Below are 22,182 nucleotides of genomic sequence, written 5' to 3' on the forward strand. Positions count from 1 at the left end.
CAAGCAAATAAATCCTCTGCCCTCACTCGTAGGCAAAGAAATGCAAATTTCAGAATTAGATTTCATTTCATTGCAAAGCAGACCAGCAAAGATGAAAATGGACGGCAGCCAGTGTTGGTGTGGTCGTGGGTAAATGGATAAATCTTAAATATAGCTCCTATGAAAATAAGAGCTCAACCTTTCCTCCAGCTGGGAGAAAAGTTAGTTATTTCTCAAGGCCTTAAAAATGCTATTTTCTCCTGACACAGCTTTTATAGCTCAAGGAGTGTAGCCTAACGAAGTGATGACCCAAAGGGACTTGAGTTACCAGAATGCTCACGGTGGCAGTGTTCAAGTGACAAAACCAAAAACAGGCAGCAATCTTAACATCCCCAAACTGGGGATTTGTTAAGTCAATCATAACGGTAGCACATACTGCATCCACCCCACATCCTGTTTCATGGCAAACACTGACGATGCACTGGGGGCAGTAGGGGGACGTGGTAAAAGTAAGAGCCAGGTCGGAAGACGCCATGTAGTCTCTGCCTGGTTCTGAGGGCACTCTTGGAACCTGACCACCGTGCCATGAGGAGGAAGCGCAAGTAACCTTCAGAGGCCCATGTGGAAAGCAAATGAGGCTCTCAGCCCACACCCCTAGTGGGTCCCCGCCAAAAGGCAAGCATCAACTTGCTGGCCCTATGAATGAGCCACGGAAAACATTTATGCTCCATCCCCACTGAATCTTCGCAGCCAACACAGTCTTGCCCAAATGACAGCTTTGTGAGCAAAATAAAACAGTGTTTTTGTGTAAGCCAGTATGTTTTGAAGAGTCTTTTACATAGGAAAGGTGAATGAAATACAGCTTAAGTATATAATGAAAGACACAAACTTTGCAGGCATAAAAAAAAATCTCATACAGCAATAGATGTAATTTTTAAACATAGAAATGCCCATAAATAATGGTGAGGTCTATTGTACTTCTCCCTGATGTAGTGGATGCAATCATTATTAACAATCTTGCAAAACTAATATAATTTATGATTTTGATTGGAAAAAAAAACCTAGACAAACTAAAACACCAAAAATAAAGGACATTATGTACTAGATTTGTAACACAGGAATTCTGAGTCCCTTAAGAAGATGTAGTATATTACAGATTATAGTCTTGATCTAGGCCTAAACACATCTTGTGCCCTAACTAAATTATCTTTTAGTCATTTCTGAAGTAATGAACAGTCTGACTGACTCCCTACAACTAACTGCCCAGGACTCCATAATTAATTGCAAGCAACACGCACCACACATCTCGAATAGTATTAGTCTCACAACACATAAGAGTGAAGGTTACAGGTGCAGGCCAGACTCAGTGCCAAGAATAAATAATCAGAACTACCTTTAGAGACCCAAAAATGACCTCAGGTCACTTCAGTTTGCATTGCAGCCTGAAGTTTGCAGCACTATGTATTCAGCTTTGATTTAAATTCACCTTGCCATTCGGCTCAACATACCTAAATATTACATGTGGAGGGGGGAAAAAAAAAGCAGAAGCCATGTAAGCCACAACATGGTCCATTTATGTCCAACAATCCAATGGTACTCGGCAGGGATTTTGGAGACCACAGATCTCCCTAACAAAGATGGGATGATGCAATATTCAGAATGCTAGGAATTGGTCTAAACTTATAAAGCACCCATAGCAAATAAAATAATATCTTCATCAAAATTAAGCAAAAGGATAAAATATCCCTCTAACAGGAATCCTAAAGACAAAACTATGAGATGAATAAAAATAATGATGAGATCGAGAACTTCAACATTATCTTCTACAAATCTCAAGAGGAGAAACTGATCTGCTCCAATCACCTGTCATGGATAAAAATAGAATAGGACAGCCCGGCCATCAACTGGTAATAGCCTCAAGGAAAAAAATGAGAAATCATGTGAGAAATAATTTTTTCCTGTTTAATACCGATGGAAATAAAAAAGGTACAGATTAAATCTAAAGTTGTTTTTGGGTTACACTTTCGTTAAAGAAGTTTAGCCAAGTATCTAACTAAAATATCTCAAAGAATACATTTATTAATGAAGACGGACTGAAAATATCACAAAACTCAGGGTCTGATTAATATGCATAAGTTACCATACTTTAAATGCTTAATTAGAGACCATTGAGTCAGTATGCCTAGCGACTCTGAGAAGAAAAAGAAAACCTGAGTAAACTTAGCATTCAAATTTTCCTAAACTTTACATGCACAAAGTTTCTCAGCGCTCTTTCTCGGTACTTCCAAATAACAGAGGTCTACGGCTTCTGGTTCATTTTTAATCACTATTGTGCTACTTGGCCAAAACATGAAACCTGAAGCAGCAACTTCAGCCATACTAGATTGCTAAAATAAAAATGGACAGCAGCTATTGTCAAAATTAATAAGGTAAAAAAATTTCAGAAGGCAGTATTTCTGGTCAGTAACGCTTAGAAGGAAGCCGTTTTCACCAGTGAGCGTGAACAAACTAGCTGGGAAAGATGATATGCCTTTAAAAATTCATGTTTAAATCTTTAAACCTCAAAGAATATAAAGTCCAAAGGATACATTCCTGATTATCCAGCTATGAAGTACATTCGAGGTCACTTACCTTAGGAAAAACATAACCAAGAGGGATGTTAGAATCTATGCAACTTAAACAAGTTGATGTGAGTTTTCGAAGCTCAGTTAACTGAAATACAGAGTGGAGTTCCAGGAATTTTATACAGTTTCAATTCTGTAATGTCAATAATCAGGCGTTGAGGTTTTTATGGTAAGCTCTTTGCTAATGTCACACCAGTGATTTACTCACAAAGCAGTTGACTAGTATATTACAACTATTATACCCCTTTTCCTTGTATGCAAGTATATACACAAGTGTGTGTGTATAGATATACGTGTGCACTTGTATGGAGACAGATGGTCACTGCAGGTTTAGAGTGACACGCTATTCTATCACCCTGAATCTCATTACTTGGCCTTAGCGTATTCAAACACCATTTGGTTGTCTGCAGTTCATTCTCTGATGGAGGCCTCAGGAAGAGCGCCTGGGAACTGAGCTCTTCCATGTTCACACATCTGCCTGTGGTTTTTACAACAAAGACCCAGTGTAACTGAACATAATATCCTTGGCTAATATCTTCTTTTCTTAAAAAATTGAAATACCTGACTCCATGAGTTCTGGCATCAAGGGTCACTATGGCCATATCCAATGCCAAAAGAATTGTGGTTTCCTTATAAGTGACTTGCTAAGATGTAAGAGCCTTTTGCTTAGATGCTCAAAGGACTTTTCTTTAAAATGTCAACGTATTGCTATTGTAGAATGATTCTCCTAGATACACCATGTGTCCTTTTGATTTGTACATTCAAATACTCTTATTATTCAGGAAAATATTGTCTGGGTTGTAGTTTTTACCATTTGTTGTTTCGATAACTTTGTTTTCTTCTTTGTCTTCTATCTCTAAGACTTTCACTGGGATGCTTTAAATCTTTTCCTTACTTTTTTTTTTCATTGTTCTCCTTTCCATTCTTATTACCCTTACTAGGCAAAAGTGTTCCTTTATAGAACTGTCTTCGTTTCTGTTTTTCCTCTTATTTTGGAATCTTTCATGAAACAAGTTCTTGTACTTTCCTACAGCCCAGGTCTACCTTTTCCACCCTTCTAATTCTGATTTGTACAGTTGTTCCATAGCTTCCACTCCAAATTTCCTAATTCATTTTGGGGTTTTTTTTTCATATTGGGTTTTCATATGCTTTGTGGCCATGTTTTTTTTTTTTTTACGATAATCCTTCATTGTCCAGTGGGATGTTATTCAGAACCACTTATTGTTACACTCTTTTGTACAGATTATTACAAAAGATTTTTACAATCTTTCCATGGATTTTTGACCCACACCTTTTTGCTTTGTTGGTGTCTGGATGAAATGGATTTTCTTATACTTTTAAGAAGGAGTTTCTACTGTAGACAGTAAGGACAGGCCGGGATAATTTCTTTGTCATTTTTGTGACTTGAGGGCTCTTTCCTATGCTGTGACTCTGAAACTATTCACAGACAGGGGCCCTTGGAGCCAACTCCACAGCACCTCCCCAGAGCTGCCTCACCTGACACCCCTACATTCTCTTCTCTCAGGGTTCCCACCATATTTAATGTGCACCATACTCAATGGTTTGTCCAGCATGGAGTGCTATCTACAAGAGAGGTTTTTCTGCACTATTTCTGAAAACCTTGAAGGTCTTCATTACTCTTGCCGACTCTGGCGTCCCCAGTCTTTCTGTGTTCAACCGCACCCTAGATCCTATGAAGTCTCCCCAACATTCAATGACTCATCTAAGAACCGCAGGCCAGGTTTTCCACTTTGAGTGGGGAATTTTCTGTTAGAGATAGAACCCTTGCTGGAAATTCCTGGATTCCCCGGTTTCTGGGACTGTCAGAATTCACCCTCTCCTTCCCTCCACAACCTCCCAAACAGCTGCTGACCCCATGCTGTCCTTCACAATTTCACCACACCAACTCCTATTCTGGTGTTTGTGGAATAATTTGACACCTTTATAAGAAGGTTTGAGGAAGTGAAAAAATTCTATGCAAGCAACAGCATTCTTCCTCCCCAAACCTACCACAACAGGAACACACAATTATATAATGTTTACCCTTGAGTCTTTCTCAGTGTCAACAGAATTCATAGGCACGGAGATATTATAATCTGTAATATATTATAATCTGTAAAATATTATAATCTAAAATAAATTACAGAGCAGCAATTTCAAATATGGAGTATCTGGACAAGCCGAAAATCATACAAACATTGTTAAAGTAAATATGTGAAGCGTCTATGTGTACCCTACTCAAAATCCACTCATCGCACCAGGTTGGCACCACTCTGAACAAGCGTAAAATGACCAGCCATCTTTTTTTTAAATGTTTTATTTATCTCTGAGAGAGAGAGAGTGGGGGGGGAGGGGGAGGAGAGGTAGCATGAGCAGGGGAGGGGGTAGAGAGAGAGGGAGACACAGAATCCGAAGCAGGCTCCAGGCTCTGAGCTGTCAGCACAGAGCCAGACGCAGGGCTCGAACCCATGAACCGTGAGATCATGATCCGAGCTGAAGTCGGACACTTAGCTGACTGAGCCACCCAGGCACCCCTGACCAGCCATGTGATAGACCGTTTATGCCACTAAATAAAAGCACCAAGGCCTTCCTAAACATCAATCCAAAACATGGGCCACAGCCCAAGACACCAAAACAAAGAACCAAGAAGGCATACACAGAAGCTAGGGTCAACTTCCCAATCTCATGAATATACCACAAGATCCAGGGTTAAATTCCTCAAATACTTCATGTACAAACAATATGTTTCCTCCTTCGGACTACTCCCTCCAATCATAGAATAATTTTCCCAGTGCTATAGGGTGCAGTGTTGTCACTGAAAGTCGTGTAACTCATATGTGAATTTAATAGAATGACACATTCTGAATCACAAGGTGGAGGGATTTCTGGTTGGTTTTAGATGGCAAATATTATTTTTGAAAGCTAAATGTCTTTAAAGAAGTGTTTTCTTAATTAGCTTCAAATGCCCCCTTAACTAAGCAAGTATGCCTAAAGTCATCCATGAAGGTCTGCAAACTGAAAGAAAATGGCTAATTTTGTGATTTTTAGGACAGAATAAAAATGATTAAGAACACTTTTTCTTATCCAAACTGAGTGATATTCCAAAATGGCCTGTCCCTCCCCAGCTCCCCTGAAGTCCTCCATCACATTTCATCTTTGTCTATCATAAAGTACCACACTACCAATCTGCCAGCATATTTCCCTTAAACAGAAGTTCAAAAGTAGTTGGTTTAATAATCCATACTATTTTCTGTGAGGGATAGAGTTCCTAAAACCCTATATATTCTAGAACTTTCTGAAAGCTATAAGAACAAATAGGGAAAAAAATTCACATTACAGTGTTTCTAACTTCAGTACATTTCTAAAGCACAAAGAGGGAAGCTTAGGATCACAAACGATACCAAAACTCAATAAATGTAAACTAAATGTGTATATTTCATTGTAGTCATATTGGGAGTAAACACCAGAATTTTTGAAATAAGAATTCTTGCACTTCAAAAAAAAAATTCACCAATGAATATCTATCTGTGAGAGGTTACCACACTGCATATGGGTTAAAACTATCTGTGTGGTAGTCTGACTATCATACCTAACACCATGGCCACAATCACCACACATACAGTCTCAAGGAAAAAACTACTGAACATTCCCTGGCGATCATCAGAAATTTCAAAAGTGAAGTAAAGAAAAATGTAAATTATAACTTAAGGGCTATGCCGTAAATTCTTTTATTCAAATTATGAAACATTTCAAGGACACAGAAAAAGGTGATTTTAAAAATCCATTCAACTTTACCAAATCTTGGCATTAAAAAAAAAAAAGAGGGGCGCCTGGGTGGCTTAGTCGGCTAAGCGTCGGACTTTCGCTTAGGTCATGATCTCNTTTTTTTTGAAGAAACAACATATTACAGCAACAGGGCTGAAGCTGCCGCCCTCCCTCTATTATGAAAGGTAATAAGCCCTCTCAGACTCTGCTAGTTATGAAACAATTATGTATCCACAAAAAATTGATAAATATTTTTGCATATTTTAAACTTTGTGTATGTTATTCTATTGTCCATATCTCTTTTCAGCTTGCCTTTTTCAGTTTTATTTATGAGAGGTATCCACATCTTTTTTTAATTTATTTAAATTCAAGTCAGTTAACATATAGTTTCGTATTTGGTCTCAGGACTTAGAACCCAGTGATACATCACCTACATACAACACCCAGCGCTCATCCCAGCAGGTGGCCTCCTTAATGCCCGTCACCCGTTTAGCGTGTCCGCCCACCACCACCCCTCCAGCAACCTTCAGTTTGTTCTCTGTATTTAAGAGTCTTATGAGACTCTTAGAAGAACCAATACATTTTCAATCTAGCTCATTCATATTTACTTACTGTATACCGTTCCTTCCTATGGATATGTTACAATTAATTTTCCAATCTCTTGCTGATTGACTTTTACACTGCTTGCCACTGTAGGACGCTGAAAAATGCTGTAACATCAACAACTCTATTTCTGTGTACGACTGTACGAGGATACATTCCTAAAGGAGAGATTTATTGCTATGCTATGTGCATCTTCAGCTTTACTGGAGAGTCTGAAATTGCACTCCCAAGTGATTATGCCACTTCCCTTAGGAGGGCTCCTGCTGATCCCAATCTTCCCCAACAACTCTTACCGGCAGACTTCTGTTTTTGCCAACCTGACGTATGTGAAACTAACTCATTTTAGCCTTCAGTTTATTCATCAACATTCAGTGTGAGCATCTTTTCCCGAGATTATGGACCATTCTAGTTTCTTCTTTTATGAAGTAACTCTTCATATCCTACGATCGTTTTGTCTTGTCTTTTCCTTTTTGTACGTAGTCTATTTTTCATATGCTGGATACTAAGCCTTAAAAAAATCTTCCCCTACAGCAAGGTCACCAAGATAGCTACTTACATTTTCTTTTAAAAATTTTTCAAGTTTTCCTTTTCATATTTTAGCCTTATGATGTAAGAAAAGAGACCTAACACCCAATTATCTTTCAAGAGGAGAATGGTTGAATAAAATGCAGTACATCCACTATGAAGCACTGTTTTAAAAATGAGGTGGGGGAGGGGGAACAAAGAACCTATCTATAAATGGCAATGAAGTGATCTCTGAAATACATTACAAAACACATGCACACACACACACGCACACACACACTACAAAATGGCTTATGCTATCCTTTAGTCTGAAGAAGGGAGAGAATATTTCAACACCCACCAGAGGTTATTTAAGAGTCAACTCAACATACCAATGCAAAAGATGACCATAGGTCACAGTTTCAACCAGCCTGCTCTGGACCCGGGGCTTGCTGGCAAGGCTGTGTCACTTGCTGCTCTCACCACAGCCCAAGCAGCATAGCTCAGGCGCAGGGAGAAGAGTCACACTGGGTGGCTGTGGAAGCCACCTTGGCTTAGAAGCTTCGTAGTCCACAGGCACCAATCTCTCTTGTAAAAGCTCCATAGATGATGGGTTAGTCTTAGGTTTCTGGAAGCACAGAGCTAGAAAAGCTTACTGATAATCAAAGTCTCACACAAAACAGGAAAGGGTTTTCTTAACCCTTTGCCCATAGATAAATACGGGATCACTGAAGGGCAGGCGGCAGGTAGATACAATGAGATAATGAGATATAAATATCTATAAAATAAATAGCACGTAATGCAAACATTATACAGATAAATAGCGAGAGAGATTAATACATAGATACAATCAGTAGAATAGACTGGAACTGAAGCCACTGCTCACTCTTTGTATCAGAAAAGGAACACCTGGGTCATGAATGTGTGTCTTCCGTTATGAAAAACATCACCAATGAAGGGTCTTTGAAAGGAAAAAGATGTAATTCAAATCTGATTGAACCTATAAATCTATACAAGAAACAGAGGGGAAACATTGTAAAGGAGCCCCACACTGTCTATGTTGTTTGCTAGATTCAATCAGCAAAATCAAATGTGTAAAGGCCTATGAACCATGACTATTTTCCTTAAGAAATTCATTCCAAGGACTAAAAAATAAATACAAAGTAAAAAAGATTAGGGAATCTATAGGTTTAAAGAGGATTCAGAGACAAACCAACATGAATTGGAAAAGAGATACACAGACCTTGATCTGATCCTGATTCAAACAATCTAGAAAATAAACATTTATGAGCCAGTGTAGAGAGCTCTGATATACGGCTGTATTAAGAACGTATTAATTGGTAGGTGATTAATGATACTGGGAATGGATCTGTTTTAAAAGATTGCTTATCTTCTACAGATATAGATGAATTGCAAATGATACGATGTCTGCGTTCTGCTTCAAAATAATTCAGAGGCAGGAGTGTGTATAAATGAAGTACAAGTGAAAAGACAGCAGAGATGAGATGACATTCGCATGTGCTGAAAACGGAGAATAAGGAGGATGGGTACATGGGGCCCAATGCCATTATTTTCTCAATGGTTTTTCAGCTTCACACTTCTTATTGAACACACACACACTTACACATACACTCCCATGTACACACACACACCCATGCCCATACACCCACATATGCACCCACACCTCACACACATCCTGCACGCACACACACACATAACCCCACCCCTTACACCCACACATACAATCCTTGCGCACACCACACACACACACACACACACACACACACACACACACACAGTCCCCCCTAACAACCCAGGCTACAGCCCCATCACGCTCACAGTAGCCCTTCAGATTTTCATTCCATCTTCACTGTGAGCTTCTGGATATTCCTGTTGTTTTCCCAAAAATTCAGTTTTGTCTTTGTAAGGAGTATCCAGCATTTTTAAGTTTTTTATAGTGAGAGGGTTTGTGGGGTATCTACTCAGCCACACTGCTATAAACAGAATCTTTTAAGATTCTGTTCTTGTTCTGTTTAGTTTCTAAATTTCACAACCAGTCAGCTTCTACCAGGAACCTTGACATCACAAGACACAGATTTTGTAACTGGCATGATTTCTGGACCAAAGTAACAGAGCCACAACATTCAATATCCCACAAATAACTTACTGTGGTTCCATGAATTGAAAAGATTTTAAAAAGAAGAAAAAGAGAATCTACCATGTGACCTCTAAATATCCTGGCTGAAATTTTTAAAGATAGAAAAGTAAATCAAAAGGCATGAAGAGATTGCAACCATGCACTTAATATTGCTTGAAACCAAAATGCTTTGGCAAATATGAGAGATACTGAGTCTATTCGCAAACATATGTACAACCATAGTGTCTTTTATATGTAAGCCATGAAAGATAAGGAACTTTTTATTTTTTTTTTTAATGTTTTATTTCTAGGAGAGAGAGAGAGAGACAGCGTGAGCAGGGGAGGGTCAGAGAGAGAGGGAGTCACAGGCTGAAACAGGCTCCAGGCTCTGAGCTGGCAGTCAGCACAGAGCCCGACGCGGGGCCTGAACCCACGAACCACGAGATCATGACCTAAGCGAAAGTCGGACGCTTAACCGACTAAGCCACCCAGGCGCCCCATAAGGAACTTTTTAAAAATGAGACTAACTAAGCAATTTTACTTAAAAATTATCCTCAAGGATTAATTAAGGAAGGATATGCAAATGGCTTTAGCCATGAGAATGTTCTCCCTGGGAAAATAATGGTAAAATAATCCTTAGATGGGCAATCGTGAGCTGCCGGGATAAGTGGTGATACCTTCATGTGACGGGATGTCATCATCCTTTAAAAATAATATTGAAGTTATACTGACTTCAACATGCATTCCTAACTTGTCATTGAGTAGAATAAAATACAGATGACCAAACAGTATGGAGTTAACCCAGTTTCTACAAGGAGATTTTAACAGTATGTGCATGTGGCAGCAGAGAGGAAGGAATACGTGAATGCATGTGGACACACGTGTACACATGTGTGTGTACATGTATCCAGGCACAAGTATGAATTTGAAAGGGATATAAGATCAGAATTTTTACAGAGTTTATCTCAGGGAAGTAAGAACTTCAGTCCTCTGTATTCTGTACATTCTGAATTTTTTATAATAAGCATGTAAACATATAAATATGTTATAAAACTTATAACCTGATAAAAATAAGTTAGGATAGCATCATCTACTTTAAGTTTCCTGATATTATAATTAAGGGAAATTGCAATGACCTCACCCAACATCTCTTTCCCCAATAAAACAGCAGGAAATACATTTATGAACTCCCAAATTCCTCCAGCCCCTGATCTTGAAGATTTATAGGATACATTAACAGCCAGGAAGAACCAGAAAAATAAAACTAAAACAGTAACAAAACACAAAGTTAATAAGGCAAGGATTAATAAACTCACACCTAACTTACATGGTTTTCTCTTACATCCAATCACAAGTTCCAGAAGCCTCTTATGCACAGCCACTCACCCATCTGAATTGTGAAAATGTTATCAACTCCCTACCTCTACCAGTGATGTAAGAATTACACACAAAGTACCATTTACCAATGGTTCAAAAAGTAGCCCCAAATATTTAGGGAGAAAAAAATGGTAAAACCACTTGTCATTTTTTGTTTTGCTCAATTTTTCCATTTACTAGAATATTCAGAACATCTGATTTGTGATTCAAGGGAGTCCCCTGTCACCATGGCTGTGATCGCTCACTTCTCACATCACAGTGTATGGAACTAAGACTTGTTTTGGATAAAGGAACATTCTGCCGTTCAGCACATTTATCGGAAAGACGATCCTTTTAAAGATGATGACACAAAATGAAAAACAGTAAATCCACGTGGCTGCTGGATAATGGTCATGTAAGGAAAATGATACACAAATAGCTAATGCTGGTGACAGGGAAACCGAACAAATTCCTTCAGCACACTGATACTCACTTGAGAACATGAGCATGACTCCGAAGGGGATAATCATCTGGTTAGTCTAATTTACGACGAGAACTTTGCTATAGTTACATATTTCAAATGGAGACTCAGGTTAATTGCTAATCGCAAATAACTATGCAAACATGCGGTATGCTGCTAAGAATCCCAAACTCCACGTTTTATTACAAGAAAAATATAGCATGTGTCTACTGGCTGCTGATTAGATTGTAAGTGATTAGTAGTGTCATCATCTGCCTTCCTAGAGAATAGTCTAGCACTAACTACGCAGACCCTTCTAAATGTGGCTAATACCTATCGTAATCTATTATCAGTGAACACAAAGATGGATGCAACAGGACGTTCACTGCATTGGAGTCAGCAGAAAGCAAAAAATGAGAGTCAAATGGTTCAAAAGTGGGAAAAGGATCAAATTGTTGTAAACCACCAGAAAATGAAAAATTATATAATATTTTAATGATCTTGGGAAATATTTAATGACAAAATACTAGCAAGATAAATCTACACATTTTGATCTTAATTTTGTAAGTGTGTGCATAAAACACAGAGACAAAAGACTAAAAAGAGACAGACCAAGCTGTTAATAGTAATTATCTCTGGGCAGTGAAATTACAGCTGGTTTTGTCCCATTCCCTAGTTTCTTCTAAGTTTTCTACACTGAACAGTAATGTCTTGCAGTTAAAAGGAAGAGCATGGATGCTTTTGGGGACTGATTTTTCAACGTCAAAGAGATGATGATACACAGGCAATGGCCCCCAGAAAAAGCACGCGCGGTTATTCTTCTGTCCAACCGAAAGGGGTGCACCTGTGTGTGTTCCCAGGTCCTCTCCTCTTCCACCCGTTCTAACCTGTCAACAAGCAAACACTCAGGATAAAAGCTCAACTTAGGAATAGGGTTGGTAAACCTGCCCCTGAAACACACATGATATTTTTTAATATACTTTTCTTTAAGAAAAAATAAAACTATGGCTACTCTGTCAAAATCAGTGAGGAAGGCCTATATCATGACCCCACATGAGTAAGGTCTCTCACCTGTCTCAGCCTCTTCCCATTGGCCTCCCCTCTCCCCACACCCCACCCACTAGGTTCAGGTCTGGGGGCCTTCTCTTTTCAGATCCTCCCAAGATCTCTCACCCCTCACAGGGAAGTTCAACTACAAAGTTCTGCCCCAGAACTTCACAAGGCAAACTCCTTATCATTCAGGCCTCAACTGGAACATCACCTCCTCGGAGAGGCCTTCCCTGACTCCCCCCCCAGGGAATGATATCTGGCTCCACTCCCTGCACACTGCCTATTGCAGACACTACATTCTTAAGAGCATTAACACCATCCAAAATTGTTGTGTGTCCTTGTTTGTTGGGCATGAGCATGGGCTCTGGCACTTATGTCCGCTATGAACCTGACAAAATTACCCAGCATGCTAAGTTTCCTCCGTGAACACCCCAGGGTTGCAAGTCACTAAGTGGCCCATAGTAAATGCTCAATAAATAGTCATTCTTTTTCAGTAATAAAAAATGGAACATTACATTTTAAATGAAAATTCACTGCATATTTCTGACCTGCCATAGAACCATTTTAAGAATTAAAGGTCAAGAAAGAGAAGACGTACTTTTTCCTCTTCTTCCCACTAAGTACAACTAAAAACACTGGACATTGTATGTAAAACAAATATGAGATGACTCTGAACGAGAGAGAAGACAGAACCATTAGGAACCTTGGGACCTGAGGATCAACGTGGCAATGAGTTCACTGGGTTTTCTTTTTGCCTCAGATATCCTAGATTGGGCTCTGGATAAAACAGGAGCCTGAAAACATTAACAGGCTCAAGACACAAAAAAGACCACCTCTCTCAAGCCAAGGACCAAGAAAGGGGCAGCCCAGAAAGATCTAAAACGTTCAAACAACAGCTACTCTACTCCAGCCCAACACCATGGGAAAGCATGGCCCCATCCCTATCAGCAAAGGGCAAGTGAGGAGCCCGGACTCTACCCTCACATAGCCAACAGGTATTCCCCCCTAGGCTATACCAGAAAAGAGCAAGTGGAGAGCTGGCGATACCACCCCAACCTGGCAGTAACAGCAGCCATTTGCCCCAACTCTGGTGTCACAGACCATGTGGGGAGCTGGGGCCTCCACCCATTTATAGCAGTAATGAGGTTCCCTTCCCTCTCCCTGCCAAGATGGCATCAAGAAGGAGAGTGGGAAGCCAGCATCTTTAGCACCAGGAATGAGGCTCACACCCCCACCTACAGTGCCGGGGGAGGCAGGACTGAAGAGCACTCCCCACTCCCAGCCAGGGGGCCATCAGAGGAGGCCTAGTGGAAAGTGTGGGCTCCCACCCACCCCAGCAGTAAGGAGGGGCTCTCCATGCCCTCCGGGTGCAACAGAATTCCACTGGAGAACCTGGATTTCCACCCAACATGGCGGGCACCAGACATCGCCCTCCTTTCTCTGCCAGTTCCATGTCAGAGAAGGCCTACTCAAACAGACTTAAATAAAATCCAGAGTCTTAAAACACAACATCCTAAATGTGTAATGGGCAGAGTTTCAGTTTTCCAAGATGAAAAGGTTCTAGAGTGAATATACTACCACTACTGTATACTTAAATAACTGTAAACTTAAAACTGGTAAAGATGGTCAATTCTGTATTATGTGATTTCCACAATAGATTTTTTTTCAGTACCAATACTAATCAAAATCAAATGATTACTTATCATTCAATACATTTCCATTGTTCAACCATTCATTTTGTTATAATATGTGGAATATTAGTTATATGTTAAAAAAGCAATTATAAAAATCCTATTAATCAGTGCATATTATTTTACTTCCTTTGTGAAATATCATGAAATCAATGATATTTCAATGAAATATGATAATCAATGAACTCAGTCCATGCCTGTCTGTGCTCAGGATGGGGAAAAAAACCCAACTGCTAAAACTCTTGGCCTCTCTTATCACAGTTTACACAGTAAAACTACTCAAGTGGCACTTTTCCTAATACAATGTAACAATACTTAATGACTTGGAAAATTTAATACCAAAAATTAGATACACAGACTATTGGAAAAAAATGTGTTTCTCTGAGGCTCCAACTCCTGAGGAGAATCTGAATCAGACTAATCAGTGTAAAGGTAAGGAGTTTACTCTCCATCTTGACTTTGACAGATCAAGTTTACTACATCAATCAGGTAATTCTTTTTTTTTTTAATGTTTTATTTATTTCTGAGAGAGAGACAGCATGAGCAGGGGAGGGTCAGAGAGAGAGGGAGACACAGAATCTGAAACAGGCTCCAGGCTCTGAGCTGTCAGCACAGAGCCCGACGCGGGGCTTGAACCCACGAACCATGAGATCATGACCTGAGCTGAAGTCAGACGCTTAACCGACTGAGCCACCCAGGCGCCCTCAGACAATTATTCTTAATTACTGACATTTCAACTTTTATTACAAAAACGAGAATTTAACATGCAGACCTCAACACAAAAGAACCATGGCAAAGAGTGTACGTAAGTAGCTCCATTCTACACTTGTTAGTGCCAGTACCTTCACTGTGTTCTCAAAACTCTAACAGCACAAGCATCTCCCCTCTAAAAACGGATAATTGGTCTTGTAAGTTTCAAGAACGCCACACACTACATTCTCCCTGTGAAGACTCATAATACACATGAGCATATAAAACACTGGGAAAGTCTGTAAAATTATAAAAATATCTCTTTTGCTTTGACTCCTAGCTTTCCAAACATGTATATACAACCATGGTCCACTTTTTCTACCTGGTAACACCTCACTCAACACTAACATTCTAGGACAGGGCTTCTCAAATCATAAAGTTCCCACCTAGAGATCTCATTAAAATGTGGACTCAGATTCAGCAGGCCCGAGTCGGGGCCACAGATCCAACCCCCTCCCAGCTGATACCCAGGCTTCTGCTTCATGGATCACTCTGTACAGGACCCAGAGAGAGAAGACACGTTGAGGAAGACTACAAGAGAGACTTCTTTATAGCCATGCAGTTTTGTGACCGGAACTGAATACTTAAAAACTCTACTGTACGTAAAATAAAGGAATATCAAAGGATTAGAAGGAAACGAAGTTGAAAACAGGAGAAAAGGAACTGTCCAGGTGCTCTGTGTTAGCCGAGTATGAGACAAGTCCAAGTAAGCAGGGGACAGAAAGGGACCCTCCCCACAGAAGACAAAACACATGGGGGAAGAAACAGGGGCTGAGGAGGAGGGGCATAAAAAATATTATCATAGAAGAAAGACTCATAAATTTTCTAATGTTCCATTACAAAAATGGGATACACAGGAAGAGCCATTTACTGGATTTCGATTTTAATCACTAAAACACTCTTGCAGTATCTTCAGATGAACGGCCTGTGGTACAGAGATTTGGCAAAGTTCAAAAAGGTCCCCTGAGATGAAAAATAAATTCTACAGAGATGATATTACTTGTTTTCTCCTGCAATTGTAACGATTCAACAACAATTTTTAAAGTACAGTAATAGGTGAAATCTAAGTCAAACCTTTTCCTGGATTAGCCTCTGAAGATGAATCCCGCAAGACAGCATGGAGGTGAATAAGGTCAACATGTACTGCTGAACTTTGCAGATGGCTGAGGCCAGGGAGTTTATCACTGAGTTCAGTCCCACCTTCTCAATAACATTCTGGAAGGCAGTAGGAGAATGGCGAGTGATTCTACACAAGGCCTGCAAAGACAAGAGAACAGATCTGTCAGACAACTCCAAGTGCATTAGCCAGGCCTTGGAACGATAACGCGCTTCTGTGTAAAGGAGTAGAGGATGCTTATCTTGCTCCTTTATTACTTATTTTGGCCTAAGAAAGTCATAAAATTTCAGCATATTTAAACATAAAACAATAATTCAGACATCCATAAAAGCTAAAGTTGTTATAAGATGTAAGAGACTCTTATGATAAGTAATGCAAAGTATAAAGTGTTAACTGAAATGACAAACTAATTTATAAGACGGTATAGAAAACCTTCCCTTGAAGTGACAAAAAAAAAAAATCAAGCGCCTTCTTTTTGCACTCAGCTAAGGCGTGAAAAAACAGCCACGAAAATAAACATCTACATTCATTGTTTAGCATGTGAAAAATGATTATCTCAGAATATCTGAACACTATAACATTTAATTCTCCCAAAAACATAAGAAAGGTATTATTATTAACCTATTTTATAGACAATAGAACTAAGGCACAAAACATTTAAGTTACTTGCCCAAAGGCATAGAGCTGGTAAGGGGCAAAGCTAGAATTCAAACCAAGATAATCAGACATCTCAGCTTTTCCTAACTTGCTCACAAACTGGTAGAGATGAGACATAATTAATAAAGTAATAGAATTTAATGAGTGCTATAACAGACGTGAGTTCACTGAATTATGCTTGGAAGAGAAGGTAAAGCAATCAACAATGGAAGACAATCTTGAGCCAGTTTTTGAGGGGTAAGTGGGAAGTGAAACAAGTAGAAAAGTAAGTTCTAGTCAGGACCTAAAAGTGAGTATAAAAATCCTTGAAGAGAATACAGGCAGTAATTTCTCCAATAACAGACAAAGCAACATTTTTGTAGATGCGTCTCCTGAGGCAAAAGAAACAAAAGGAAAAATAAACTGTTGGGACTACATCAAAATAAAAAGTTTCTGCACAGTGAATGAAACGATCAATTAAAAAAAAAAAAACCTATGTATGGAAAAAGATCCTTGCCAATGACATCTCTGATTAAGGGTTAGTATTCAAAACATATAAAAAACAGCAGGCAAACAACAAATAAACTAAAAAATGGCCAGAAGACATGAACAGATACATCTCCAAAGAAAACATCCAGATGGCCAACAGTCACATGAAAAGATGCTCAACTTCAATCATCATCAGGGAACTGCAAGTCAAAACCACAATGAGCTATCACCTCACACCTGTCAGAATGGCAAAAATCAAAACTACAAGAAAAAACAGGAGCAGGCAAGGATGTGGAGAAAAAAGGAACCTTCTTGCAATGTTGGTGGAAATGCAAAATGGTGCAGCCACTGTGGAAAACTGTATGGAGGTGCCTCAGAAAGCTAAAAATAGAACTACATTATGATATAGTAATCACTCTATTGGGTATTTACCCAAAGAATACAAAACACTAATTCAAAGGGATACATGCACCTCTAAGTTGATTATAGCATTATTTTGCAACAGGCAAGATATGGAAGCAAACCAAGTGTCCTGACTGATGAATGGATAAAGAAGATTTGGTACACACACACACACACACACACACACACACACACACACACACACACAGAGAGAGCGTGCACGCGCAAGCGGGGAATATTATTCAGTCATTAAAAAGAGTGAAATTTTGCCACTTGAAATGACATGGACAGAGCTAGAGAGTATAATCCTAAGCAAAGTAAGCCAGTTAGAGAAAGACAAATTCCATAAGATATCACTCATATGTAGAATTTAAGAAACAAAACAAATCAGCAAAGGGAAACAAAAAAGGAAAGAATGACAACCAAGAACAGATTATTTTTTTTTACAAATAGTTTATTGTCAAGTTGGTTTCCATATAACATCCAGTGCTCATCCCCACAAGTGCCCTCCTCCATGCCCACCACCCCCCCACACACACCCATCAGTCCTGTTTGTTCTCAACATACAAGAGTCTCTAATGGGTGTCTCCCTCCCTCTCCCCCCCTATTTCCCCCTTTCTTCTCCCCCATGGTCCTCCGTTAAGTTCCTCCTACTCCTCCTATACATGCAAACATATGGTATCTGTCCTTCTCTGCCTGACTTATTTCACTCAGCATAACAGCCTCAAGGTCCATCCATGTTGCTACACATGGCCAGATTTCATTCTTTCTCNGGATGGTGATACCTCCCATTTTGGTAATTTCTTCTTCAATATGACTTTGGCTATTAAGGGTCTTTTGTGATTCCAAACAAATTTTAGGATAGTTTGTTCTAGTTTTGAGAAGTATGCTGGTGTAATTTTGATTGGGATTGCATTGAATGTGTAGATTGCTTTGGGTAGTAAGGACATTTTAACTATATTTATTCTTCCAATCCATGAGCANTTTGATAAGTGATTCGATTTCCTCACTTGTTATGAGTCCGTTCAGGTTTTCTATCTCTTCCAGTGTGAATTTTGGTAGTGCATGTGTGTTTAGGAATTTGTCCATTTCTTCTATGCTGTCCAGTTTGTTGGCATATAGTTTTTCATAGTATTCCCTGATAATTGCTCAGATTTCTGAGGGGTTGNCTGTTTTGGAATAGCTTGAGAAGAATGGGTAATAATTCTGTTTTAAATATCTGGTAGAATTCCCCAGGGAAGCACCTGGCCCAGAGCTCTTATTTGTTGGGAGATTTTTGATAAGTGATTCGATTTCCTCACTTGTTATGAGTCCGTTCAGGTTTTCTATCTCTTCCAGTGTGAATTTTGGTAGTGCATGTGTGTTTAGGAATTTGTCCATTTCTTCTATGCTGTCCAGTTTGTTGGCATATAGTTTTTCATAGTATTCCCTGATAATTGCTCAGATTTCTGAGGGGTTGGTTGTAATCAGTCCGTTTTCATTCATGATTTTGTCTATTTGAGTGCTCTCTTTTTCTTTTTGAGAAACATGGCTAGAGGTTTGTTAATTTTGTTTATTTTTTCAAAAAAAAACAACTCTTGGTTTCATTGATCTGTTCAACCATTTCTTTGGTTTCTATATGATTTATTTCTGCCCTGATTTGTATTATTTCTCTTCTCCTACTGGGTTTCGGGTGCTCTTGTTGTTCTCCCCCTAGCTGCTTTAGGTGCACTTTTAGATTTTGCACTTGCGCTTTTTCTAATTTCTTGAAATAAGCCTGGAGTGCAATGTACTTTCCTCTTAGGACTGCTTTCGCCACATCCCATAGGGTTTGGATTGTTGTATTCTCATTTTCATTTGTTTCCATATATTTTTTAATTTCTTCTCTAATTGCCTGATTGGCCCATCCATCCTTTAGTAGGGTGTTCTTTAGCCTCCATGTTTGTGGGGGTTTTCCACACTTCTTCCTGTGATTGATTTCGAGTTTCATAGCATTGTGATCTGAAAGTGTGCATGGTATGATCTCAATTCTTTTGTATTTATTGAGGGCTGCTTTATGTCCCAATATGTGATCTATCTTGGAGAATGTGCCATGCACACTTGAGAAGAATGTGAATTTCATAGCCTCAGGATGTAGAGTGTTAAATTTATCTGTCAAATCCATCTGGCCCAATGTGTCATTTAAGTCCATTGTGTCTATATTGATTTTCTATCTAGTTGATCTGTCCACTGCTGTAAGTGGGGTATTAAAGTCCCCTTCTATTAGCACGTTCTTATCGATAAAACCGTTTCTGTTTGTGATTGTTTTATGTATTCAGGTGCTCCCATGTAACGCCTTTCTTCATCCCTTGTTACTGTCTTTACTTTAAATACCAGTTTGTCTGATATAAGTATAGCTACTCCAGCTTTTTTTTTTTTTTTTTACTTCCTGTAGCATGATGGATATTTCTCCATCCCCTTACTTTCAATCTAAGGGTGTCCTCCTGTCGAAAATGAGTTTCTTGTAGACAGCAAATAGATGGATTTTTTTTTTTTTTATCCATTCTGCTACCCTATGTCTTTTGATTGGGACATTCAGTCCATTTACATTCAGTGTTATTATTGAAATATATGGGTTCAGAGTCATTGTGTTATTTGTGGGGTTCATGCTTGTGGTGTGTCTCTATCATCTTACATTCCTTGTAACATTTCCCTCATAGAATCCCCCTCAGGATTTCTTGTAGAGCTAGCTTAGTGGTGACAAATTCTTTCAATCTTTGTTTATTTGGAAAAACATTTATCTCTCCTTCTATTCTGAATGACAGGCTTGCTGGATAGAGGAGTCTTGGCTGCATATCTTTTCTGTTCACCACATGTAGATCTCCTGCCATTCCTTTCTGGTTTGCTAAGTTTCAGTAGATAGGTCTGTCACCACTCTGATAGGTTTCCCTTTGTATGTTAGGGCCCTTTTCTCCATAGCTGCTTTCAGAATTCTCTCTTTGTCATTATATTTTGCAATTTTCACTATGATATGTCCTGCAGAAGATCGATTCAAATTACGTCTGAGAGGAGTCCTCTGTGACTCCAAGACATAGACTCTTAACTATACAGAACACACTGACGGCTGCCCGAGGTGGGGGTGGGGAGGAATTAAAGAGCACCCCTATCATGATGAGCTCTGAGTGATATATAGAATAGCGGAATCACTATATTGTACATCTGCAACTAGTACAACAGCATATGTGAACTGTATGTATACTGTCTTCTAGCCAGAGAGAGGAGAACATGTGCTCACATGGAGACACGGGGATGCAGAGCATGTTTTAAGAAGTGGAGGTTGATGCTGTGATAACATACTTCAGGTGGAGAAGGAAAAGCAGACAGTAGGAAAGGGGAAAATGTGATGGTTCCCTGGAAGAGCAAGCTGAAGCCAGAGTTGCTCAACTAAACCAGGAGTTTTGAATTTTGTGCCATAAGCAACCAAGGGGAAGACCTCAAAGGTTTATGCAAAAAAAGGATGGTCATATTCTGTGCATATATGGGAGACTACAAAGAGAAATAAACTTAAGCCAGAAACAGTTTTACAAAAGCATTCATTGTAATTAATGTCCTGTAATCTCCTTCTTCCTGATTTATATTTTAAACAGATCCATAACCTTGACTGATAATGTTGCACATATACCTTGATCAATACTGAAAAGACTAAATAGAAAAATGGTTAGAAATATGTCAAAAGAAAAAGATAAAAACTTCAAAAATATTTCCAACTTCTTGAAAATCTCAGGGAAAAAATTAAACATTTTTTCTACCTCCAAAAATGAACTTCCTTTAAAAGTTATTCCTATTGATAAAATAGGAAAACAAGTGTTGTTTAGTATAAACTCAATCTTCCACCAAAATGAATAGTTTAAAGTAAATATATTTACTCAGTGTTAAACCTTACTTCTAATCCTCATGAAAATGCTAATGTGACCTTATTATAACCAGAAAGGGAAAGATAATACAACTAGGAACCATGAACATCTAGAGGGACCCTCTCCAAAAGCTGTCTCCTGGGGGTGGGACTGGGAGGTAAGAAGCGGAGAAAAGACAAGAAAGTCTTTACCCTTTTACATATGTGCTGTTCAAAGTTTTTAAATAAATGCATATTATTATATAATAATTTCCAATTATGTTCTGATGCCATTACTGTATTAGGTATTTTATAGTTACAGGGAATAAACATTGAAGGAAAGTTTGCATTATTAATAATGAGTATTTACTACGGTAGCTGAAATTACAAACGCACTGAAAATGGAGCATCTGCAAAGCACTAAGAACATACTGTTCTGCTGAAACAAATTATCATACGGGACCATCATCACTGACAACTGAAAACAGGATCTCAAAGATATATCTGTATCCCCATGCTCACTGCAGCCTTACTGACAATATCCAAGACATGGAAACAACTTAAGTGTCCATCACTGGATGAATGGATAAAGAAGATGTGGTATATATGTAACATATATATACAATGGAATACTATTCAGCCATGAGAAAAAAAAGGAAATTCTGCCATTTGCAACAACATGGGTAGACCTTTAAGGCCATATGCTAAGTGAGATAAACCAGAGAAAGACTGATACTGTAGAATATCTAAGTACTTACATATGGAATCT

At 38.9% G+C, this 22,182-nt stretch overlaps 1 protein-coding gene across 1 annotated transcript in view; it reads right to left on the reverse strand.

Moving 5' to 3' along the window:
- The window catches only part of ULK4 (unc-51 like kinase 4), a 540,134-nt gene that overhangs the window by 410,377 nt on the left and 107,575 nt on the right, over window positions 1-22,182 (reverse strand). Inside the window, exon 20 of the mRNA XM_077754339.1 lies at window positions 15,994-16,176. Within this exon, the coding sequence (XP_077610465.1) occupies window positions 15,994-16,176 (183 nt within the window). The remainder of the gene's footprint in view (window positions 1-15,993; window positions 16,177-22,182) is intronic.

The sequence above is a fragment of the Crocuta crocuta genome, unplaced genomic scaffold, assembly GCF_008692635.1.
Source record: "Crocuta crocuta isolate KB4526 unplaced genomic scaffold, BGI_CrCroc_1.0 scaffold70, whole genome shotgun sequence".
In the NCBI taxonomy this organism is placed as follows: domain Eukaryota; kingdom Metazoa; phylum Chordata; class Mammalia; order Carnivora; family Hyaenidae; genus Crocuta; species Crocuta crocuta.